The sequence below is a fragment of the Protomyctophum bolini genome, assembly GCF_963924005.1.
Source record: "Protomyctophum bolini genome assembly, chromosome: 4".
Classification (NCBI taxonomy): Eukaryota; Metazoa; Chordata; class Actinopteri; order Myctophiformes; family Myctophidae; genus Protomyctophum; species Protomyctophum bolini.
Genome location: NC_137865.1, coordinates 49740336 through 49766861, shown reverse-complemented (window position 1 = coordinate 49766861; position 26526 = coordinate 49740336). Strand labels below are relative to the sequence as shown.

At 47.4% G+C, this 26526-nt stretch overlaps 1 protein-coding gene across 1 annotated transcript in view; it reads right to left on the bottom strand.

Moving 5' to 3' along the window:
• The window catches only part of cecr2 (CECR2 histone acetyl-lysine reader), an 81791-nt gene that overhangs the window by 24620 nt on the left and 30645 nt on the right, over positions 1-26526 (bottom strand). Inside the window, exons 2-7 of the mRNA XM_080762288.1 lie at positions 21111-21205; positions 16226-16409; positions 14891-15018; positions 13673-13756; positions 13371-13435; positions 12542-12702 (exon numbers count right to left, since the gene is read on the bottom strand). Coding sequence (XP_080618414.1) covers positions 12542-12702; positions 13371-13435; positions 13673-13756; positions 14891-15018; positions 16226-16409; positions 21111-21205 — 717 coding nt within the window. The remainder of the gene's footprint in view (positions 1-12541; positions 12703-13370; positions 13436-13672; positions 13757-14890; positions 15019-16225; positions 16410-21110; positions 21206-26526) is intronic.

Here is a 26526-nt window from a genome sequence, read left to right as displayed (position 1 = left end):
GAGACAAGGTTTACCAAACGGTCAGTGGTTTGGTTTGGTCAGCCATAAGACCCTAACCCTAACCCTCTGTTTCTGCTCCTTCTCCTGCAGGGAGAAAGGTTTGGTCAGCCATAAGGACCTAACCCTAACCCTAACCCTCTGCTCCTTCTCCTGCAGGGAGAAAGGTTTACCAAACGGTCAGTGGTTTGGTTTGGTCAGCCATAAGGACCTAACCTAACCCTAACCCTCTGTTTCTGCTCCTTCTCCTGCAGGGAGAAAGGTTTACCAAACGGTCAGCGCTTTGGTTCAGTCAGCCATAAGGACCTAACCTAACCCTCTGTTTCTGTTCCTTCTCCTGCAGGGAGACAAGGTTTACCAAACGGTCAGTGGTTTGGTTCGGTCAGCCATAAGGACCTAACCTAACCCTAACCCTCTGTTTCTGCTCCTTCTCCTGTAGGGAGACAAGGTTTACCAAACGGTCAGTGCTTTGGTTTGGTCAGCCATAAGGACCTAACCCTAACCCTCTGTTTCTGCTCCTTCTCCTGCAGGGAGGAAAGGTTTACCAAACGGTCAGCGCTTTGGTTTGGTCAGACATAAGGACCTAACCTAACCCTCTGCTCCTTCTCATGCAGGGAGACAAGGTTTACCAAACGGTCAGTGGTTTGGTTTGGTCAGCCTTAAGGACCTAACCCTAACCCTAACCCTCTGTTTCTGCTCCTTCTCCTGCAGGGAGAAAGGTTTACCAAACGGTCAGTGGTTTGGTTTGGTCAGCCTTAAGGACCTAACCCTAACCCTAACCCTCTGCTCCTGAAAGGTTTACCAAAAGGTCAGTGGTTTGGTTCGGTCAGCCATAAGGACCTAACCCTAACCCTCTGCTCCTTCTACTGCAGGGAGAAAGGTTTACCAAACGGTCAGCGCTTTGGTTTGGTCAGCCATAAGGACCTAACCTAACCCTCTGCTTCTGCTCCTTCTCCTGCAGGGAGAAAGGTTTACCAAACGGTCAGCACTTTGGTTTGGTCAGCCATAAGGACCTAACCTAACCCTAACCCTCTGTTTCTGCTCCTTCTCCTGCAGGGAGACAAGGTTTACCAAACGGTCAGTGGTTTGGTTTGGTCAGCCATAAGGACCTAACCCTAACCCTAACCCTCTGCTCCTTCTACTGCAGGGAGAAAGGTTTACCAAACGGTCAGTGGTTTGGTTTGGTCAGCCTTAAGGACCTAACCCTAACCCTAACCCTCTGCTCCTTCTCCTGCAGGGACAAAGGTTTACCAAACGGTCAGTGCTTTGGTTCGGTCAGCCTTAAGGACCTAACCCTAACCCTCTGTTTCTGCTCCTTCTCCTGCAGGGAGAAAGGTTTACCACAGTCAGTGCTTTGGTTTGGTCAGCCTTAAGGACCTAACCCTAACCCTCTGCTCCTTCTCCTGCAGGGAGAAAGGTTTACCAAAAGGTCAGTGCTTTGGTTTGGTCAGCCATAAGGACCTAACCTAACCCTCTGCTTCTGCTCCTTCTCCTGCAGGGAGAAAGGTTTACCAAACGGTCAGCACTTTGGTTTGGTCAGCCATAAGGACCTAACCTAACCCTAACCCTCTGTTTCTGCTCCTTCTCCTGCAGGGAGACAAGGTTTACCAAACGGTCAGTGGTTTGGTTTGGTCAGCCATAAGGACCTAACCCTAACCCTAACCCTCTGTTTCTGCTCCTTCTACTGCAGGGAGAAAGGTTTACCAAACGGTCAGTGGTTTGGTTCAGTCAGCCATAAGGACCTAACCTAACCCTAACCCTCTGTTTCTGCTCCTTCTACTGCAGGGAGAAAGGTTTACCACGGTCAGCGCTTTGGTTTGGTCAGACATAAGGACCTAACCTAACCCTCTGCTCCTTCTCATGCAGGGAGACAAGGTTTACCAAAAGGTCAGTGCTTTGGTTCGGTCAGCCTTAAGGACCTAACCCTAACCCTCTGTTTCTGCTCCTTCTCCTGCAGGGAGAAAGGTTTGGTCAGCCTTAAGGACCTAACCCTAACCCTCTGTTTCTGCTCCTTCTCCTGCAGGGAGAAAGGTTTGGTCAGCCATAAGGACCTAACCCTAACCCTAACCCTCTGCTCCTTCTACTGCAGGGAGAAAGGTTTGGTCAGCCATAAGGACCTAACCCTAACCCTAACCCTCTGCTCCTTCTCCTGCAGGGAGAAAGGTTTGGTCAGCCATAAGGACCTAACCCTAACCCTAACCCTCTGCTCCTTCTCCTGCAGGGAGAAAGGTTTGGTCAGCCATAAGGACCTAACCCTAACCCTAACCCTCTGCTCCTTCTACTGCAGGGAGAAAGGTTTGGTCAGCCATAAGGACCTAACCCTAACCCTAACCCTCTGCTCCTTCTCCTGCAGGGAGAAAGGTTTGGTCAGCCATAAGGACCTAACCCTAACCCTCTGCTCCTTCTACTGCAGGGAGAAAGGTTTGGTCAGCCATAAGGACCTAACCCTAACCCTAACCCTCTGCTCCTTCTACTGCAGGGAGAAAGGTTTGGTCAGCCATAAGGACCTAACCCTAACCCTAACCCTCTGCTCCTTCTACTGCAGGGAGAAAGGTTTGGTCAGCCATAAGGACCTAACCCTAACCCTAACCCTCTGCTCCTTCTACTGCAGGGAGAAAGGTTTGGTCAGCCATAAGGACCTAACCCTAACCCTAACCCTCTGCTCCTTCTCCTGCAGGGAGAAAGGTTTGGTCAGCCATAAGGACCTAACCCTAACCCTAACCCTCTGCTCCTTCTACTGCAGGGAGAAAGGTTTACCAAAAGGTCAGTGGTTTGGTTTGGTCAGCCATAAGAGGCCTTGCGAACGGGCAGCGATAAAACGAGCCTATAGTTCATTTTCAATGAGACCTGCGTTTTTGCTCGGAGAACGTCAGCGTATTTACGTGAGCGCTGTCCCGTTCATTTGTTGTGCGCGTGCTACAAGCTCGCGACCTACAAGCTCATATGAGCTTGTAGGTCTGCTATTTTTCAAAAAATCATAAAAATGTGGCGCAAATCTTTGAATATATACTTTCAGAGTGAACGTTCCTCGCTCCCCATTTGAAAGGCCCTTTACTGGTGGAAGAAGTACTCACATGTTAATTAAATTAACCCATTTAGGCCAGACGTTGAAATAAAAATCACACCCGTGTGAACTGAGTGGTGCAACTCCCCCCCCCCCCCCTCTCTCTCTCTCATTAGCAGGCAACAGTGCAGCACACTCTCTCTCTCTGTTCATGGCACAACAGCGCCCCCACTGGTACTCATTATACTGGTGCTCATTAACCAACACATAGGTGAACCAACACATAGGCGGAAACATAGGTGAACACGGACATTGCTGTTCCTTGGAGTGGTTGCACAGTTTTCTGAAATACCTCATGTTTCTATATCAGTGGTTCTCACTCACACACACACACACACACACACACACACACACACACACACACACACACACACACACAGTGACAGTGCATCTTGTGTTCGTGAACAAATGCTCTGATGCAACTGGATGCAAAGCTCATTGCACAGGGGTGGCAGCTCAGTTGTAAGGTCTCTTTCGCACTTAATATTTGACAAAGTGGTATTTAAAAAAGGGTCTTAAATAGTCATTCAATAACTTTAGAAATATGCAGATATACCCTGTATACATTTGTTGTATGTTGGTTTGTTTACTGCTGAGTGAGAAAACAAACAATGATGCATATTAACCCATTCTGACCTGAGATCAGATTCTAAAAATGCCTTATATGTCAGTTGCTCTTTGATTTTTCAAAAATAGCAGATCTACAAGCTCGTAGCGCGCCACCGAGTGGCGCGCTACGAGCTTGTAGGTCTGCTATTTTTGAAAAAGCTTGTAGGTCTGCCTGCGTGGGGGCCTATACTGACTCCTAGTTACACAGCTGACCCTAGGGGACACGGGGAGAACATACAGACTCCACACAGAAAGGCCCTTTCGCCAACCCCGCCTCGGGTATGGGCACTGATGACGTGGAGGAGGAAACACGCCGCCAGCACCCACAGCGTCCCGAGCGGGAATCAAACCCAGGACCTTCTAGCTTTGAGGCGACAGCACTATACCAACTTCTAGTTACTCTGCTGATTCTGACAGGCATGATGACTAGACCAGGACTATATAGTTATACAACATACAGTAGACCGTAACATTCATACACACTGTGCACATCGTTCCCCCACAGTACACCAACCTTTACAGTGCAGCGTTCCAGTGAACGAGGATGGCCTTTAAAATGTGAGCAGACCCCGGGGAGCCCTGTGCCAGAAGATCAGTGTGGTGGAATGATGAGGCTCTCCCATCCCATCCCCCGAATGACCCTCCCTCCTTTTCACTCTACCTCCAACCCCCTCCTCCCCTCCCTCCCTCCCTCCCTCCCTCCCTCGCTCTGACGAAAAATGTTCGTCGACTACCTTTTTTCACTGACGGAAACTAAATGGAGACTAAATGGAAACCAAGTTATGATGACTAAAACTAAGGCTAAATATGTTAACAATTTCGTCAACAACAAAAAAACAAGACTAAAATGTTAGGAAGGGACTAGTAGACAAGAGATCCAGTATAAGTCATTTTACACTTGGTTTGCAGAGAGAGAGAGAGAGAGAGAGAGAGAGGAGCGGTTAATGCACTGTCAGAGCGACTGTACCATATTGTACACCTCTCCATCATACACCCCCCCCCCCCCCCCCCATCTCTGGATAGTCTCAGTGTAAAGTGTATCCCGGGGCTTCAACGCTCCTTCCTACATCATGACCCACTGCCATTTAAACAACACGCACACGCACACACACACACACACACACACACACACACACACACACACACACACACACACACACACACACACACACACACACACACACACACACACACACACACACGTACGTTTCTATCAGTATACATGTGAGGACCTTAACATACACTATTAACACATGTGTGTGTCATTTTATTAATGTTTTGTGTGTGTGTCATTTTTAACCCTATAACCCTACAGCTGGAAATCACACATTTACAAACTCACAACAAGCGACACCCCGGCTCGCAATTACAGTACAAATCAGGCTTAACTCCAACATCTAATATCTAATATTTAAACCATAAACAAACAACCATTTATCTTGTGAGCACCAGGAAATGTGTCCTCGCTCACAATGGTCTCACCTTCTGCTATACTGGAGGTGACATTTGTGTCCTCATAAGTAGAGTAACACAAGCTCACACTACACTACACACACACACACACACACACACACACACACACACACACACACACACGCACGCACACAAAGACACACAAGACGGACTGCCTCTGGTTTTGACACTTTGGAAGAGGCGGGCGGGGGGGGGGTGGGGGGCGCACGGGGGAGAGAATCCCTCAGCGCAGCGCGGCCGTCAATCAGAGGCCTCCGTCCTGCCTCAAGGTGAGGACCTGCTGCTGTCAGGACAATGACTGGTGACAGGCTAGCACCCTGGGACAGCAACCACTCCACAGCACGCACACCACCGCACGCACGCACTGGTGACAGCACCACAGCACCCTGGGACAGCAACCACTCCACCGCACGCACACCACCGCACGCACGCACTAGTGACAGCACCACAGCACCCTGGGACAGCAACCACTCCACAGCACGCACGCACTGGTGACAGCACCACAGCACCCTGGGACAGCAACCACTCCACAGCACGCACACCACCGCACGCACGCACTGGTGACAGCACCACAGCACCCTGGGACAGCAACCACTCCACAGCACGCACACCACCGCACGCACGCACTGGTGACAGCACCACAGCACCCTGGGACAGCAACCACTCCACAGCACGCACACCACAGCACGCACGCACTGGTGACAGCACCACAGCACCCTGGGACAGCAACCACTCCACAGCACGCACACCACCGCACGCACGCACGCACTGGTGACAGCACCACAGCACCCTGGGACAGCAACCACTCCACAGGACGCGCACGCACGCCACAGCACGCACACCACCGCACGCACGCACTAGTGACAGCACCACAGCACCCTGGGACACATGGAGGCAACCACTCCACGGGACGAGGGCACGCACACGCACGCACGCCACGCACTCACGCACTGGTGACAGCACCCTGGGAAGCTGTGGAGGCAACCACTCCACAGGACGGGGCCACGCACACACACACCCACGCACGTACCCCACGCCACGCCACCCAATACCAGTGGTTCTCAAACCTTTTAACCCATTTGGACCTGAGAGAACGATTCTACAAAATGTCTTCTAAAATCGATTTTCAAATATTTGCACCCGCATTTTCACGATTTTTCCAACAATAGCTATATAGCATTATATCTATTAGCTAATAGCTAATAGATATTTTTTTCAATAGCTAAAGTTTAAAATAATGGTTAAAACACCAAAAGGGGTTCCCGTCCAGAATGGGTTAATGTCAAGGACTGCCAAAATGATATGTATTTGGCCACGGACCCCCAATATGAAAATGTTTTGTGCCAATTAAGGAGGTCCCAGTCAGTCAGAGGTAAAACATCCCTTGAATGTTCTCCATTAGACGTTGATATTGTAAAGCGGGCCCTGGTCCAGTTCTGGCTGTTTCTATGGAGGAAAATGAAGGGATTTCTTTAACCTCCAAATCCAAACAGCTAGCGTATAGTATACTATACGCTCCACAGCTTCTAATAAACCAGACAAGGAGAAAAGGGAAAAACGTGCATCCAGGTAACCATGAGGAGAAACCCCTCGAGTGCTCTTCAAGGTTGCTTCCGACACACAGAACAGTGTGAGGCTGCAGTACTAACCCATTAAGACCTGAAATGGCTTTCAGGGCTATCTGAAAAACTCCATGTTTCTATGTCAGTCGTTCTCAATTATTTTTTTTATCATGTCAAGGACCCCAAAAAATATATATGTAATTGGCCCGCCGACCCCCCATTTGAAAATATGTAGTTCCAGGGAACCTTGCCAGAAGCAAAGACTTTACTTCAAAACGTTCGCTCTGAAAGAATATTTATACATTCAAAGATTTGCGCACACATTTTCACTATTTCCCCCCAAAAAAAATGCAGACCTACAAGCTCGTAGCGCGCTACGAGCTTGTAGATCTGCTGTTTTTTTCAACATCTAAAGCATAACATAATAATCCTTAAAAACACCAAAAGGGGGTTCGAACCCTCCCTCCTCGCGTCGAGAATGGGCTAATGTGCAGCAGCGTATAGAAGTGTGCCCCAAGGACTCTCCTGGAGGCCGTCATCTGAACATGGAGTAGTTACAGCGGAGCTACACAGTCCATCAAAGACACAACATCACATCACCCACCGTCACGTCTGTCTGGGTGGAAACCTCGTATGTTACAACGGAGCTACACCCTCCATCACAACCACAACATCACATCACCCACCGTCACGTCTGTCTGTCGGGATGGAAACCTCGTATGTTACAATGGAGCTACACCGTCCATCACAACCACAACATCACACCACCCACCGTCACGTCTGTCTGGGTGGAAACCTCGTATGTTACAACGGAGCTACACCGTCCACCACAACCACAACATCACATCACCCACCGTCACGTCTGTCTGTCGGGATGGAAACCTCGTATGTTACAACGGAGCTACACTGTCCATCACAACCACAACATCACACCACCCACCGTCACGTCTGTCTGTCTGGGTGGAAACCTCGTATGTTACAACGGAGCAACACCCTCCATCACAACCACAACATCACACCACCCACCGCCGTCTGGAAACCTCGTATGTTACAGCGGAGCTACACCGTCCATCACAACCACAACATCACATCACCCACCTTCACGTCTGTCTGGGTGGAAACCTCGTATGTTACAACGGAGCAACACCCTCCATCACAACCACAACATCACATCACCCACCGTCACGTCTGGGTGGAAACCTCGTATGTTACAACGGAGCTACACCATCCATCACAACCACAACATCACACCACCCACCGTCACGTCTGTCGGGATGGAAACCTCGTATGTTACAACGGAGCTACACCGTCCATCAGAACCACAACATCACATCACCCACCGTCACGTCTGTCTGGGTGGAAACCTCGTATGTTACAACGGAGCTACACCGTCCATCACAACCACAACATCACATCACCCACCGCCACGTCTGTCAGGGTGGAAACCTCGTATGTTACAACGGAGCTACACCGTACATCACAACCACAACATCACATCACCCACCGTCACGTCTGTCTGGGTGGAAACCTCGTATGTTACAACGGAGCTACACTGTCCATCAAAGACACAACATCACATCACCCACCGCCACGTCTGCCGGGATGGAAACCTCGTATGTTACAGCGGAGCTACACCGTCCATCACAACCACAACATCACATCACCCACCGTCACGTCTGTCTGTCTGGGTGGAAACCTCGTATGTTACAACGGAGCTACACCATCCATCACAACCACAACATCACATCACCCACCGTCACGTCTGTCTGGGTGGAAACCTCGTATGTTACAACGGAGCTACACTGTCCATCACAACCACACAACATCACATCACCCACCGACCGCCGTCTGTCGGGTTGGAAACCTTGTATGTGTGCCCCAAAATGTTACTTTTGAGAAAATGGCGAAAAAGAAAGAGACCTGCTTGCGTTCCTCCAACTGGTCTAAAGTACGGTGGATATTATTTGGTCAGAAGCCTATACAGTCAGAGACACAACAACAAGATACAAAGTTTAAATAATGGACATACAAGCTTTCTCTCTGACAGCGATTCTACCACGGACCATTAAACCGTTTAGACCGGTCGACAACATTATTCTAAATCCTGACCGTTTTCTTGTTGTCTTGGTGTCAGTGGTGTTCAATATTTCATGTCAAGGACCCCCAAAAATGATATGTAATTGCATGGCCACCGACCCCCATCTGAAAATATGTTGTTCCAGGGACCCCTCCCTGCAGAAGCAAAGATTTGAAAGAATCAGTTTGAAAAACATTTGCTCTGAAATAATATACATTCAAAGATTTGCGACACATTTTCACGGTTTTCAAAAAGAAATAGCAGACCTACAAGCTCGTATGCCGCTTGTAGATCTTCTATTTTTCCAATAGCTAAAGTATATGACATAATGCTTTAAAACACCAAGGTGTTCCCGCCCAGAATGGGTTAACCCATTTTGACCTGAGATCAGATTCTAAAAATGTCTGTTTGAAAATGACAGTTTTCTGAAAAAGCTATGTTTCTATGTCAGTGGTTCTTCAATTTTTCAAAAATAGCAGACCTACAAGCTTGTAGATCTGCTATTTTTCAATAGCTAAAGCATAGCATAATGCTAACACCACGAGGTGTTTCCGCCCAGGATGGGTTAAGAAGGAGTGACCCCTGGCTGCTGACAGCACGCTGCCACAAAGACTCTGCCTTCATATCTGTGCCGATGTGGGGGACGACGTCACGGGGCTGAGAGGGGTGTTTCTATGGCAACGTCACCACAGTGGCTTCTTCTATAGGACCAAAGGGGAAAGTGTACCTACCACCTATTATTATTATTATTATTATTATTATTACAGGAGGAGGAGAGCAAAGGCAGCGAGTTACCCCACGGTCGTGTTAAATGGTGCATTTATATAGCGCCTTTATCCAAGGCGCTTTACATATATTGGGTGAGCATTACATTCACCCATTCATACACTGATGTAGCCTGGTTAATAAACCAGACCTAATCAGCCGTTGGCAAAAAAAAAATTGCCTGCCGGCGGATTACGGTCTGGAGAGGCTCAATTGTACGCCCATTTCCTACACCAGAGAAACGGGGCGGCCAATCGGGACACGGTATGCAATATGGGCGGGCTTTGGTACAGTGACGTTCAATGCTTGAGACCTTTGACTGACAGTAGCTCTGACCAATTGCGTCAAAGAGAAAATGTTTCAACCCGCCCCCCCTGGAAATGAAATCCAAGCTGAGCCTCCCCAGACTAATATCCCGCGGTCCGTGCGATATTAGTCTGGTTTATTAACAAGGCTAACACTGATGATGGTGGTGGAAACCATGCAAGGCACTGACCAGCACGTCAGGAGCAATTAGGGGTTCAGTGTCTTGCTCAAGGACACTAACTCTGGGGGAGCCCACAGGGTTCAAACTGGCAACCTTGCGGTTACCATCCGGCCACTCTACCCCTGACCCACAGCCGCCCACCACCGGACTATGGGTGGGTACTGAGGGGGTTAGACCCAACTCCAGGTGCTGTTGTGGCCAGAATCACCCCTCAGGTGCCATGGGAAAAAAAAATCTGTCACGCTATTCATATAACTAATAATGGGTAATCAAATAAAATGTAACCACTTAAACCACCCCCAGCAATCCATAATATTGTGGAGAAAGCCTTCACTGAAAAACAGCAAATCGAGATAAGCTCAGCTTTCAGAAAACGTAACTAGAAAACTGAAAATTCACTCGCACACCACAGAGCCCTGAGGAACTCCGTATGAGGTGAGAGTCTACAGCCGTGGTGAATATATAGAAAAAAGACGAGACAAGATGAAAAGCAAAATCCAACCCTGAATGTTCACGTCTAATGTCTTAAACTATTCTGACCTGAGATCAGATTCATACGAGGTTTCCACTGGACACACACTGGTCTGATTAACCCATTCTGACCTGAGATCAGATTCTAAAAATGTCAGTCGTTCTTCGATTTTTCAAAAATAGCAGACCTACAAGCTCGTAGCGCGCCACTCGGTGGCGCGCTACGAGCTTGTAGATCTGCTATTTTTCAATAGCTAAAGCATAACGTGATGCCAACACCAAAATGGGTTCCCGTTCAGAATGGGTTAAACCATTCTGGGCGGAAAGCCCTTTTGGTGTTTTAAGCATTATGTTATACTTTAGCTGTTGAAAAATACCAGATCTAAAAGATCATAGCGCGGATCACAGTGCCACGCTATGAGCTTGTAGATCTGGTATTTTTGAAAATACCGGCGGCCAAATACATCATTTTTGGGGTCCTTGACAAACATTTATGGGTTTGTTTACAAACGCTTGATATTCGTTTACAAGAATGTTGGGTTTGTTTACAAACATGTTTGTTTACATACATTTTTGGGTTTGTTTACAAACCGTTTGGGTTTGTTTACAAACAGTTCGGGTTTGTTTCCAAATTGTGTTTGTTTACAAACATTTGGGATTTGTTTAACAAACAAATGGACAAATGCACCACGGATACAGAAACACATGGTATTTCAGAAAACTGTCAGGATTTAGAATACTTTTTTCTTTTTTTTGTTGACGTCAGGCCTAAATGGGTTAACCCATTTTGGGTGGGAACCCATTTTGGTGTTAGCATCATGTCGTGCTTTAGCTATTGAAAAATAGCAGATCTACAAGCTCATATCGCGCCACCGAGTGGCGCGCTACGAGCTTGTAGGTCTGCTATTTTTAGAAAAATCGAAGAACGACTGACATAGAAACATAGCTTTTTCAGAAAACTGTCAGGATGTAGAAGATATTTTTAGAATCTGATCTGCGGTCAGAATGGGTTAACAGCAAAGCCACCGTCTCACTCTGGAGGCAACACAACAAAGACTAATTTTTTCTCAGGGAACCACGGTGACAGGCGAGCGCGCGGGCGTGGGCCCGCGGAATGGAACGGCTGAACAGGTTCCTACTGAGATAGCGTGACTGACACCACAGCTTCAGGTTCAGGTTCAAGGCCCCGAGGGGGGCTGGCTTCATTACCGAAGCTGGAGAGGCTCAGCTCGGAGGTGGAGGGGAGGGGGGGGAGGGGAGGGGAGGGCAAGCACAGACCGGCTCTCCCCCCAGACTGACTCCCTCCCACCTGTCCCGCAGCTGGCATGGCTTAGCCGGGTCTTGATGCATCCCCTCCGATCCGTTTCCCCCAAAACTCCTCCTGAAGCAAAGCAGAGTGATCTATGCCAGAACATGAAAGCAGCTGAATGGAGACTTAAAAAAAAAGGGTCCACGATACGAACAGGACTTATTATGCCCCCATGATGTCCCTTGTCTAATTTCATTGCACTACATTCCTAAAGGCTCTCTCGCTCACATGGACTGTGGAGAATGTCCAGGGGAGAGGTTGGGTTTGGGACATTGTGCCCCAGGTGTTATCCTTGGGCACATGCAGCAAGCTCACAACGTGTCGCATCAAATGCAAATGCCCTCCTCTCCTATCCATGCCATACCGGAAGGCAGCATTCAGGAGAATAGTTTTTCTCCAGAACTAATTTGTTTCGAAATCCAGTGCAAGGTTGCCCCCCGAAAATAGCCGATCTACAAGCTCACAACGCGTCTCGCTGCGATGCGTTGTAGATCTGCTATTTTCACCCAAAGTGCCCTCTCTTACGGGCTTTCAGCCCCTGCCTCTCTAACACACGTCCCTGCTGTTTGTACTTTGTTTTCTCGCTGTTGTTTTTCTGTGTGGTAGCTGTAGTGCATTTGTTTTTATTTTCTCCTGTACAGCACTTTGTAAACCCTGAGTTTTTAAACGTGCTATATAAATAAAGTGGATTGGATTGGATTGGATTGCTCGACGCTCTGACCCTGACCTTGTGCTGGATCATGCTGCTGATCTCGGGCAGGAAGTTCTGGCTGATGACCCGGTAGAGGTGGCGGTCCTGAGACGACGGCCTGTCCTTGATGCTCTCGGCCAGGCGGAACCACTCATCCTCCGTATCGCACACCAGGGACCACCCGCCCCGCTCACGCTCTGGGGGAGGGGGGAGAGAGAGAGAGGGAGAGAGAGAGAGAGAGAGAGAGAGAGGGAGAGACAGAGGTTAGTGAACCACATGTCAGCATTATTTATTCTGAGGACAGAGAGACTGTACTTAACTTTAACCCATTCTGGACGGGTAATAATAATTGTTATACTATTGAAGAAATAGCAGATCTACAAGCTCATAGCGCAGCACAGAGTACCGCGCTACGAGCTTGTATACATTTTTGTCAAAATGTATATATATATTCTTTCAGAGCGAACGTTTTTAAATAAAATCTTTGCTTCTGGGAGGGTCCCTGGAACAACATATTTTCAGATGGGGGTCGGCAGATGTTTTGGGGTCCTTGACATTAAATATTATGGGATATTTCAGAAAACTGTCAGGATTTAGACGACATACACTTCGAAGTCAGGCCTAAATGGGTTAACACTGTTCATCTTTAGAAGAAGATGGAGGGGGCGGTAGTCATGGGGAAATGTGGAAACACTTAATAAATCTATCGAAAAACATAATATGATTTGTTACTGTTCATAAGGTTGTTGTTATTCATGAGGCTGTTATTGTTCATCATAAGGTTGTTATTGTTCATAAGGTTGTTATTCATAAGGTTGTTATTCATAAGGTTGATATGATCAATGAAGTGGTGTATTGGTCTCACCTGCGCCACAGTGCAGATCCTCCAGACCGTTCTCCTTCTTCACCTCAGTCTCCAACTCCATCTCACTGAAGGGAAGACAAACACACACATTATAATAAAATAAACATGAATCATTAAGTAGAATTAGATTATTAGATTAGTCTGCCTGCAAAAAAAATGGGAATTTGTCCCTAAAAACCACCGATCTCTCCAAGACAGTGTTTCTCAACCTGTGGGCTGGGGCCCACTAGTGGGCTGCGAGGCTATAGCAAGTTTTTTTTTCCTTTTTCTTTTACAGTATTGTAATGATTGTAAAAATATACCTCAGCTCAATCTCCTCAGATTTCTTCTTCTTTGGTGGTCTCCCCCGCTTCCTTTTTTCAGGCGGTTTCACCTCTGGGCTTTCACTGGAGGACGACAACATGATGGAAGACTTTAAAACAGGTGGTCCTCAAAGGGTGGACCCCTCAGAGATACTACAGGGGAGCCAAGAGGTGGACCCTGAGGGACCCCTCAGAGATACTACAGGGGAGCCAAGAGGGGGTCCCTGAAGGACCCCTCAGAGATACTACAGGGGAGCTTAGAGTATATATGAATAGAGACGGCACCCGGTTTCTCCTTCCATCCACTTGCATTAAGTTGCTCAAAAGCCCATGGGGAGATTTCACTCCTCCTTCCGGGTAGGAACAGAGTGCATTCTGGGATGGATTGGACCAAATCGTGAACGCGCTGTGCCGTTGACTATCATTGTGCCGTTTGCATGCGTTCACGTATGAAACAGGGTTCGTGTGTCATGGGCCCAATGACATGAACGTGCGCAATGACAGTCAACGGACCAGAGCTGCCCCCGAGCTGTAATACCAAATTCGGCCACTATGTCCATTTTGCCTCAGGGTTTCCTCCGGGTGCCGTCTCTATTAATATACTGTATACTACTCTAAACAGGGGAGCCACTAAATCTTTGAGGAAGTTAGAATAAATAAGTCCTCATGTACACCTATACGAGGGACAGGTGCGTCGGATACATGAACTGGAATAGAGGGAGAAAGACTGGAATCCCACACCGTCCTGACTTACAGAACTTTATTGAAGCACATTAGAGTTCTTTCTTATTGTCTCCACCAGGCCGAAGGAGGCATGGGGAGAGAGTATGTTTTGCACTATATAAAGTGTGTGTGTGTCCGTCCGTCCGTCCGTCTGTGTTCAGCTAATCTCCGGCACCGTTAACCCGGTCGATGCCACATTTTGCACACACACTCCCTGGATGCCAACGATGAACCTCTGCCCCAAATTGTCCAGAACGGCCTGTTATAGCGCCACCAGGAGGCCAGGGCTGACGGACAGATCGGTGAACCAATCAGGGTGTGCGTAAATCTGAGCCGCTGCCCTCCCACCTAGGTCTAGCGTTAGCCCAGGCTAGACGGACCCTAACGTTGCTCTAATATGATTCAATAAAGTCCTGTAAGTGAAGACAGTGTGCTGGATTCCCGTTCTCTAATCATCTGTGATAGGAAGTTAAAAAATAAATGAATTGTGAATACCTGAGCCTGTCTGCTTTCCTCTTGACGGGCTCCTCCTTATACATGCGCGTTCCATAGAAGTACCAGTAGAGGGCGCCATTCCCGTCCCTCCCCAGCGGCTCCACTCTCAGGCTGTCGGCGTCCAGCCCCTGAAGGGGTTAAACGTTTCAATAGTAGCACCGAACAACGTCCAATCCACACTCACGTATAAACAACGTCCAACCCACGCTCACGTACCGCAAAATGACCGTAATCCATTCTGGGCAGGAATGCAGGTGTTTTAAGCATTATGTTAAACTTTAGCTATTGAAAAATAGCAGATCTACAAGCTCATAGCTACAAGCTTGTAGGTCTGCTATTTTAGAAAAATCACACCCGTGTGAACAGAGTGGTGCAACTCCCCTCTCTCCCTCCCCCACACCCCCCCACCCCCCTCTCTCTCTCATTAGCAGGCAACAGTGCAGTACTACAGCACCCCTACTGGTACATACTGGTGCTCATTAACGTCACATAGGTGCATGACCAACACAGACATTGCTGGTTGTAGGAGTGGTTGCACCACTCAAAAATCGTGAAAATGTAGTGCATGAATATATATTCTTTCAACGATTTTAACTCAAATCTTTGCTTCTGGGGGGGGGGGGGGGCGGGGGGGGGCATATTTTCAGATGGAGGTCGGCAGCCAATTACATATATTTTTGGGGGTCCGTGAAATAGGTTGAGCTCCACCACATAAACAGTTTATTTCAGAAAACTGTCATAGAATCGTCCTCAGGTCTAAATGGGTTAAAACACATCTGGGGGGGATTGTAATGTATTCTGTGTGCACCCACCCCAGACAAATTGTATCATTGTTTTCAATATTCAGATATTCATTTTATCAGATTTATAAAAAAACACTGAAATTCAAACTCACTCCGCACTCCTTCACACATTAGTACGACAATATCCGTTACCAGAACCAGGAGCGTGTGTTTTTAGTTAAACAAGGTTAACATGGAGTTTAAAAGAAGAGTTTGAAGTTCAGTGGATTTACATGTATACATCTGATTAAATTATTGAATCAAACTATTGAATCAACTTAAAAAATGTTGGTATTGCATTGATTTACAAAAGTGACATTATAGCTTTGCTGCTGAATGTTGTGTTTATTTGTCTCAGGGCAGTTGTTCCCAAACATTTTCATGTTGAGAATTTGCCTTTTTTTTTTTTTTTTGCTTGCTGAGAGCGATAAACGTTCTATTGGGGTGTTTGGAAGCGTTTTAGGCGAGTGCCTGGCGTTTTCAGCTGGGGATAAAAAGACGTAAACATTGGTGGTCAGCGTCTCCAGGGCGACAGCGGCAGGTCAGACTATACCTTCAGCAGGTCGAAGACGTCGGCGGCGTCCAGCCGGTAGTCACAGAGACGGTGCAGCAGCTCCACCTGCGTGCGGGGGGGCTGCTCCTCGAACGCCCCGCCACGCAGCGGGTTGGGCTTCCCCTCCTCCAGCTCCCAGCGGTAGTTGATGATGTCGTCCAGGTAGCTGCTGAACGCCTGTGGGCTGGAGAGGAGAGGAGAGGAGAGGAGAGGAGAGGAGAGGAGAGGAGAGGAGAGGAGAGGAGAGGAGAGGAGAGGTCAAACAACATCTCACTCAAAATGTCTCACAAATGACTTCTAAATCTAAGTGGTTCTCAAACTATTTCATGTCAAGGACCCCTAGAATTATATGTATTTCACCGCGACTTTTCCAGTTATTCATTCATTCATTCATTCAATTCATATTATCTGAAATATGTTGTTCCAGGGACCCCCGAGAGACCCCCCCCCCCCCCCCCTAGACGCAAATATTTGAGCTAAAAAAAGAACGCTCTGAAAGATTGTTTTGCTCATGTTTTATATACTGCAATCATGTTTTCTGGATATTCTATATCTCATGTACAATGTTTCATAACATCATTTATATAGGTAGAGGCCTCATATAAGCCCCGTGGGCTTTTTTGGCTCAGCCTAGCACTTTACCCTTCTCATATTTATATGTTCACATTTTCACGATTTTTTTCTAAAATAGCAGACCTACAAGCTTGGCACTCGGTGCCGCGCTACGAGCTTGTAGATCTGCTATTTTTTCAATGGCTATAAAGTATAACATAATGCTATAAACACCAACCGGGGTTCCTGCCCAGAATGGGTTAAAAGGCCCACACGCTTGTGGCATTCTATTAAACGGTCTCTCTGCTTCATGCCGAACCGGAGTTTCCAGATCCCTATCCGGTGATGCCACGCATGCAGATGTCATGTCACTGCCGCCTCGCCTCGCCCATCTCCTTTTGTTTGATCTGCATCTGCCCACAACTAGTAGATCTATATCTGTCACCATAGCGTCTCCATCTGCCCACAACTAGTAGATCTAAATCTGGGCACCATAGCGTCTCCATCTCGTCTTCCGTCCTACGGTGAAGGAGCCTCATGCGTGGGCTTGTAGCACTCGCAGGAAGACTGACTGACTCATGTGTGTTTCACCGATGACTCACAGCATCGCATGGACTAGAGTCGGTTTACTCAAGCATGGCAATCTGGGGGAATCTTTAAAGGTGAACTCATACATTTTCCCCACTGTAAATATCCATTAGAAGAGGCGCTCTCTCTCCCGCATGTGATGAAATGATAGCAATAAGGGTTTGTAGCAGCCGGGGGGGACCTGTTATAGAGCTCATCGGTTCTCCCTCTGAGCCTCTTCGGTAGTGGGTACTGTATTTATGAGCATTGTACTGTATGTCTGTCCTGTTTTTTGTTGTGTATTTTCTTTTGTTACTGGCAGAGCTGTGTCACTTATTTTGCCTCTTGTCTTGGCCAGTTCACACTGTGTAAAAGAGACTTCAGTCTCAATGTGGTTTTTTTACTGGTTAAAAAAAAGGTTAAATAATAATAAAGAAATTGGGACAGCTTTGCTGTAGGAAGCGCATTTCCCATTCATTTACTCAGATTCGTTAGGGCAGGAGCCCATCTTGTTTCTGTATTGTGAGGCAGCTTGAAGCTTGAAGTACACCCTCTGGTCATGAAGTACAATTACACCCTCTGGTCATGAAGTACAATTACACCCTCTGGTCATGAAGTACAAGTACACCCCCTGGACATAACGTACAAGAAGACCCCTCTGGACATGAAGTACAAGTACACCTCCTGGACATGACGCTAGTATGACGCAGGGACTGACCCCCCCAAATCCAACCCTTTGATGCTGAGTGCCAAGCAGGGAGACAGACACTGGGACTCCCAACAGTCCCACTTTTCAGAATCTTTGGTATGACACAGACATGTTTGGACATCTGAAATATGATGGTGCATAAGCTCACCAATCCGTCTCAACGCCACCGCCATACTAAAGAGCCTAGGGGGCCTAGAGACTCGAGCGTTTAAAGCTAGATTTAGCCTAGAGACTCTAGGCTAAATCTAGGCTTTACGCTCACTCATTTGAGACGCGACGCCACATGCCTGGCAAACCTTTTCATATACAATGTATTATTTCACATGATAAAAACACATGTATCTAAAATCAGCAAACATTTTCGTTTTAGATGGCCACACCTCCACAGGAGTAAAAGCCTGTCGGAACATTCTTACACATGATGTGGGAATGCCCAGGAGTATTAGCCTTTTGGGCAAAGGTAGCATTATTTCTGTCCGATATAGTCGAGACAAACATACCGTGTTTACCACACATTCTGTTGCTAAATGACGACTCATCTCTAAGCCTAACACTTCACACTTCTTGTTAGAAAAAGAAACATGTATTGTGTTATACGTATATACACCTTTGTTGTTTCCCTCTCCTGTAATGTCTGTGCTAACCCGGGGTTCTTACAAAAAAAAGAAAAGTTGGTCACAAAAAAGGAGTATAAAGCCAGTTGGTCCAGCCAGCCTGGCTGGAGGCTGGAGAGGCTGCACCGGCACCAGCAGGGACAACAACCTGCTTTATTGGACCGGACAGCCGCTGGCATCCTGGGGTGGTGGTGGGGGGGGTGGGGGGCGTAGGCGGCTGCATCAGCGCTGGCCTTTCTTTCACAGAGCTGCCCCCCCCCCCCATTTCATCCACACGCGTTAAACGCTCTGCCGGAGCGGGGGAGGGAGGGAGGAGGTTATTGGAGAGATCAAAAAGGAGGACGGGTAGGAGGGAGAGAGATTGGGGTCGGGTTGGGGGGGCTTTCTGCAGCTGTGTGAAAAAGTGCCCACTGGTTCTTTCAAGATAAGCCTGAGTTTCTCTTTCTCTCTCTCTCTGTCGCTACTTTGTGGTACAATGGTGGCCGTGCAAGAACGGCCAAACTGAAAGCTCACCAAACGCAACGCCACTCCAGACTTCTCGATCCTTCATTGCCACCCCCAGTTCCTGCCTACTGAAGCATGTGTCCCTACTAGCGATGACATCAGAGGGAACGACAGTTTTCTACCTCTGGTCTGCTTTGAGGCAGGACTCCAGAGAAGAAGGGAAGACTATAACCTCATTGTCAGCTCTGTCTGTAGCAGTGGGCGGCAAACTGTGTTCTTCTGGATCGGACTAGTGAAGAAACCCGGGGAAGGTTGCCGTATATTAGATTAGATCAGTCGATGAGTGGCTCTTCTCTTCCAAGACGGATATGGCGCTCTCGTTAGAACGCGGTGTTTAAGTGCCATCCAACCGTTTCTCTAGTTTCTTTGAAAGCGTCCATTTCTCGGAGCCTTCACAACCAACAAGGTGTTCAGCAATGATTCTTTACAAACTGCCTCCCCCTGGCCAGCCGGGGCGCCTGATGGAGGGGAAAGGAACTGGTTGGAATAACGTGTTCCTTCCACGCGCTACGTCCAACCAGGGAAACGCCCCCCTGTCAGGTGTAAAGGAGCAACTTGGACACTCAGGCATGAAGGAAGCATGAGTTCAAGTCCGTTGCTCTCCCCTTGTCCCCCATATATGGGGACTAGGTAGGTCTCCCCTTGTCCCCCATATATGGGGACTAGGTTGGTGGAGGGTGTGTAGAGCCCACGATCACATTAGATGATTGACACAGGGGTGAAAAATGGGATCGTGGGATAAAAAAAAATATATAATATTCTTTACCAAGATAGGACAACTTGAAACTGAGACATTATGCCTTATTGTCAACTGAAAGGACATTGTCCATGTATCAGTTCTGTGTTGTTTGTCAAATTGCCACTCACTGTTATTATTATTGTAGTTTCAGTTATCTCCGTGTCATTCATTGGAGAACGTACTGTCTGCTCTCTGACCCACTGACCTCTGTGTCTTTGACAACAACTTGAACCCATTTAGCCCTGAGGACGATTCTACAAAACATTCTAAATCCTGACAGTTTTATGAAAAACCTCATGTTTCTATGTCCGTCATTCTCAAACTATTTAATGTCAAGAAACCCCAAGATTATTATGTAATTGGCCGCTGACCCCCATCTGAAAATATGTTGTTCCAGGGACCTTCCAAAAGCAAAGATTTGAGTTAAAAACGTTCACTCTGAAAGAATGTATATTCAAAAGATTTGCATTACATTTTAATGATTTTTCAAAAATAGCACACCTACAAGCTCGTAGCACGGCACTGTGCCGGGCTATGAGCTTGTAGATCTGCTATTTCTCCAATAGCTAAAGTATAACATAATGCTTAAAACACCAAAAGGGGCTCCCTCCCAAAACGGGTTGAAAAGGATAGGTCTGGTTTATTTTTCACATACTATATTTTCAGCATGTTCCAAACAAACAATTACTTTTATTTTTTCTGAAAATCTACAGGTCAAATTCTCTGCGATGTGATACATTGTGAGGTTGTATAATTGGGTATTTTTGTTCCGTGACACCATCGTACAGTAAAGTAGCAAATGGAGCAATAAACCAATAAGTCAGGAGAGATCTCGCCGTTGGACCACAAGGTCATGGGTTCGATCCCGGGCAGCATATGATTAGCATGATTGGTGCGGTAAGTACTGGGAGCTGATGGTAGGGGTAGGTGTGGCGCTACACCTCAGCAAACCATCTCCCAGGGCTCGAATAAGATAGTCCCACCCTACAAACTGTATATCGTTATAATATCATATAACTTACACAAAAAGTTAGAATATGGCGATAGGCCAGGTTTCTGCCCACATTTTATCGAGGCAGAGATATGTTAGCGAGAAGGAAAAGCCCATCGTCTGATACTCTACACACATTGCTGAGAACACGAATGATGCTGAAAACCGACATGAAGAATGCGTCTCTGCCGAAAGCCTCGACTACTTACGTGATGTCGTTGCGCTGGTAGCATCCTTGCAACAGACAGGCGATGAGGTCACCCAGGAAGTCGAAATCCTGTTCCGACAAGGCCTTCTCCAACTCCTAGCGCGCACAGGCACACACACACACACACACACACACACACACACACACACACACACACACACACACACACACACACACACACACACACACACACACACACACACACACACACACACACACACACACACACACACACACACACACACACACAAGGGAGACAGCAAAGGGAAAGAAAAGGTCAGCCATTGGAGTAAAACTATCAGCGATACATGAGCCCTACATCCAAAACACACCTGATGTTGTGGCTACTAAAACTATTCAATTAGACCTGATGGATAAGAACAATTAAGCAATATTACACGAGAGGGTGTGGTTTAACGTGATTATTGCCACGACAGTGATGCGGTCAGGAACGAGACGGAGTCGAGTTCCGCAAGCATCAAGAAAATCGCTGAAAAAAAACATTTTTTTAATGACAGATGTAGTCACTACGACCACAAATGTCCCAAGAAACTATAGCTAGCCTAGTTAACCGACTTTGCTAGCGCTCTGGGAGAACAGAGCAGCTGAATTATTTGTTTTGATTAGGTGGTGAATGGAGCTGGTTTGACTTTGAACCACGGCTAGAAGGATGTTTCAACCAATCAGATTGCTTCCTCGAAACGACCTGTGGTATAATGTACATCATCTTATCTAAAAACTACAGCATAGTACAAACGCCACCAACCGACATTGTATAAAGTGTGTTACATTCGTCCATTAATGAATTACCATCAGGGTTTGTTTATTTGCGGTCGCTCAGATACTAGCAATCTTCTAAACTGTCCATGGTACACTGCTGACAGACTGGCAGAACTAAAACCAATATTTCATTATCTTTGCCAAACATTCATCTATTTTCACCAAATATTCACCTTAATCAGTATATGTTCAAATGCCAAGGAAGGAGTACAAGTGAGTTTTCAGACGTGATTTAAAACACAGACAAGGATTGAGAATCTCTGACATGAGGTGGAAATTCATTCCACAGTGTGGACGCTACAACAGAAAATGACCTATTCCCCCCCCGGGCGGGATTTCAGCTTTGATTTAGGGATCTTGAGAAGTGACTTCAGGTCAGTCGACCTCAGGGCCCTTAATTGTCCATACTTTGGGAGCTACAACGCATACATACTCGTTCATCTGCTATTACTTGTGCAAGTTTAACAGGCGGTGGGTTGTGTTGTTGGCGAGGCCGTGGGGGGGAGGGGGGGGGGGGGTATAGGCGTCCTGCTTGTAGCTCCAGCGGTTGTTGCTTGTTTGTTTGGCTGGAGATGAGGTTCAAGTTCAGCCCTGACCCCCCCTCCCTCCCCTCCTCCCCTCATTGTGCGCGGAGGACCATTGAGGTTTTATGAAGCGGCAGTAACCGGCAGAACAAACTCTAAAGGCCAGGCGGGCGGACAGCAGGAGCCGAGCGGAGCCCAGAGCTACCAACCGCCCACCCGCCACCCCGCCCCGCCCCAACCTGGCTGACCAACCAACCCACACCACTACCCAGCATGCACCGCTCTCCTCCTCGCTCGCCGCGCCAGGATACCCAAAAGGCTCCCCGGGGGGGAGGGAAGGAGTGGGTCGTGGGGGGACGGGAGGGGAGGGGGGGGACAGATATGCAAATAATAGAGGCGAGCGTTCCGTCAGCCAACTTGTGTCCATTTCCACTTAAAAGCCACTCTTTCCCCTGCAGGATGCAAAGCAAACCCTTCAGGCTGATCTAAGATCAGCGAACCCTTCAGTCACAGAAAGTCTGCAAACTGACTGCTCTCTACCCTTCCTGGCCTCCCTCTCTCTCTCTCCTCACTCTCCCTCCCTCCCTCTCTCTCCCTCCCTCTCTCTCTCTCTCCCTCTCTCTCTCTCCCTCTCTCTCTCTCCCTCCCTCTCTCTCTCTCTCTCCCTCTCTCCATCTCTCACTCCTCCCAGACAACCAAGCCCACTTTCCTCTACCTCCCCTTCCCTCTCTCTCACACACATTTCGATTTCTTTATTTGATTTCTTCAGCATTTATAAAATACATTATCAAGGGCACAACTATTTTCAGTTCCTTCTGATATAATATGCACTCGAAACATCACGTGTCTCAGTCCAAACAAGCCCTAAATGTACAGAATATATATATAGACAACACATGAACTTATTCACAGCCAACATTGGTCACTTCAGTCCGTCATATTATTACCAAGACCGAAAGTAAATCATGGGTACAAAAAGCACCTTCTCCTCCAAATAGACCGACTGCCTATAATGGAGGAGATTGAACAGTATGTTGCGAGCTGCTTTGCCTTACACACACACACACACACACACACACACACACACACTCACACAGTCAGAAAATACCCTTCCCACTTCTTCTAGGAAGCAAAAAAAACACGGCAGTCCAAATTAGCTTATAGGAAGAAGAAGGAAGAAAGCCGGGGTCCAATTTTTTTTATTGCCCTCTCTCTCTCTCTCTCGCTCACTCTCGCACGTCCCTCTCTTGTTCTGCAGACGCTCTCTCTCAAGAGAGACCCTGGTGAGCTCAGAGGTCACCGGAGGTCACCATACACACCTCCCGGCCATGAGGAGGGGTGGGAGGGGACGGAGGGGGACGGAAACCAGGAGCCGACAAGTCAGCACGATGAAAAACAGGAGGGGAGGGAGGGGAGGGGAGGGGTCGAGGGAGGGGAGGGGAGGGGAGGGGGTCGAGGGGAGGGGAGGGGAGGGGGTCGAGGGAGGGAGGGGAGGGGAAGCTGAAAAACAGGATAAGATAAATGTTTCTGCTCGGGGGTTGTAAAGAGAAGAGGAGGAGGGAGGGAGGGGGGGGGGTGAGATGGGTCTCTGCTCTGTGGAGTCAAGCTGCTGCAACAGAAACATACCAGAGGTTCTACCAGTCAGATAAGGAGATAGCTGATGCTTATCTTAACCGACTCCTATTACTCAACAGAGACAGAGAGCAGGCTTCATCGTTTGACTGACTCCTCAGAGAACATTTTCCAAATCACCAATTTTAGAAAAACCTATTGATCATTCTGGTTACTGAGTTGACACCCAGTCCTGATTCCACTGGATCCGCGGAATGGTGAGTGCGGGTTGGCTGTAAGTGTGCATGTGTGTGACTGTGTGTGTGACTGTGTGTGTGTGTGTGTGTGTGTGTGTGTGTGTGTGTGTGTGTGTGTGTGTGCAATTGCGTGTGTGTGTGTGTGTGTGGAGGGCAAAATGTCATTTTTCGGGTGTGTCGGTACCGTTCTGTAATGGAACAAGATATTGTAAATATTGTAAATAAACAATCAATCAAAAAATCAAAATATAAAGAGTATGCGCGTGACATCATCATCATACCCTGAAGTTATGCGGGAACGCCCACTGAGTGACAAAAAACTACTTTCTGGCCTTGACAGCCCAGACATCCACACAGAAAGGTCATATTTGACTGCATTAAATGACTTTAAACAACATTAAATTACCTTGGCCACTCAATCTGCCATTCACTTTATGCATGTGCACACCCCCTATAGTGTGTCTAATGTGATATTGTAAATAAACAATCAATCTAAATATTGTGTGTCTGACGTGAGCTCCACAAATGACCACCGACGACCAAACGTCTTCATTCATTGGTGGGATGATGATGACATCACCATGACATCATCATCATCATCATCATAACATTTGTCGGGGTGGCGCTGGCGTAGCGCCAGAAGTGGACAGAATACTCGACCACCAGTAAGTACTCGAGTAAGAGTACAAATAAAGACCTGGTCAGATTTACTCCACTACAAGTAAAAGTATAGCTCAGTCAAAATGTTACTCAAGTACATTTACTCAGTTACTGTCCAGCTCTGCCTCAGCGGTCTAGGCGCATGCCCGACAGCGTGTCGTGGGTTCGAGTCCCGGTCCCGACGACCTTCTCTCTCTCTCTCTCTCTCTCTCTCTCTCTCTCTCTCTCTCTCTCTCTCTCTCTCTCTCTCTCTCCCCTCTCTCTCTCTCTCTCTCTCTCTCTCTCTCTCTCTCTCTCTCTCTCTCTCTCTCTCTCTCTCTCTCTCTCTCTCTCTCTCTCTCTCTCTCTCTCTCTCTCTCTCTCTCTCTCTCTCTCTCTCTCTCTCTCTCTCTCTCTCTCTCTCTCTCTCTCTCTCTCTCTCTCTCTCTCCTGTCAATCTCCACTGTGTCCTGTATCAATAAAAAGGTAGAAAGCCCCCAAAGAATATCGTAGAGAAAACAATAGGTAACATTTGGAGAGACTGTACTTTTACAGTGTACTCGGTTCACTGAACTGACCAGAATGCTGGAAGGAGCAATGTAACCAATTCTGGTGTTTTAAGCATTATGTTATACTTTCGCTATTGAAAAATAGCAGATCTACAATCTCTTATCGCGGCACTGAGTGCCGTGCTATGAGCTTGTAGTAGATCTGAAAAAAAAAATGTGGCGCAAATCTTTGAATATACATTATTTCAGAGCGAACGTTTTTAACTCAAATGTGTACTTGGTCACTCATGTACATGTTTCAGCCAAACATATGACTAGAGAAACACAGCAACATGCTATAGGTCACTCATGTACATGACCAGAGAAACACAGCAACATGCTATAGGTCACTCATGTACATGACCAGAGAAACACGCCAACATGCTATAGGTCACTCATGTACATGACCAGAGAAACACAGCAACATGCTATAGGTCACTCATGTACATGACTAGAGAAACACAGCAACATGCTATAGGTCACTCATGTACATGACCAGAGAAACACAGCAACATGCTATAGGTCACTCATGTACATGACTAGAGAAACACAGCAACATGCTATAGGTCACTCATGTACATGTTTCAGCCAAACATATGACCAGAGAAACACAGCAACATGCTATAGGTCACTCATGTACATGACCAGAGAAACACAGCAACATGCTATAGGTCACTCATGTACATGACCAGAGAAACACGCCAACATGCTATAGGTCACTCATGTACATGACCAGAGAAACACAGCAACATGCTATAGGTCACTCATGTACATGACTAGAGAAACACAGCAACATGCTATAGGTCACTCATGTACATGACCAGAGAAACACAGCAACATGCTATAGGTCACTCATGTACATGACTAGAGAAACACAGCAACATGCTATAGGTCACTCATGTACATGTTTCAGCCAAACACATGACCAGAGAAACACAGCAACATGCTATAGGTCACTTGTGTACATGACCAGAGAAACACGCCAACATGCTATAGGTCACTCATGTACATGTGAGCACATGTACAGTACATGGCGGTTCCACAGAGGATGTACAGTGCCGCGGCGGTCCCATTAATGATCAATGGGCTCTACAAGGCCTTAAGATAAGAAGGACCGG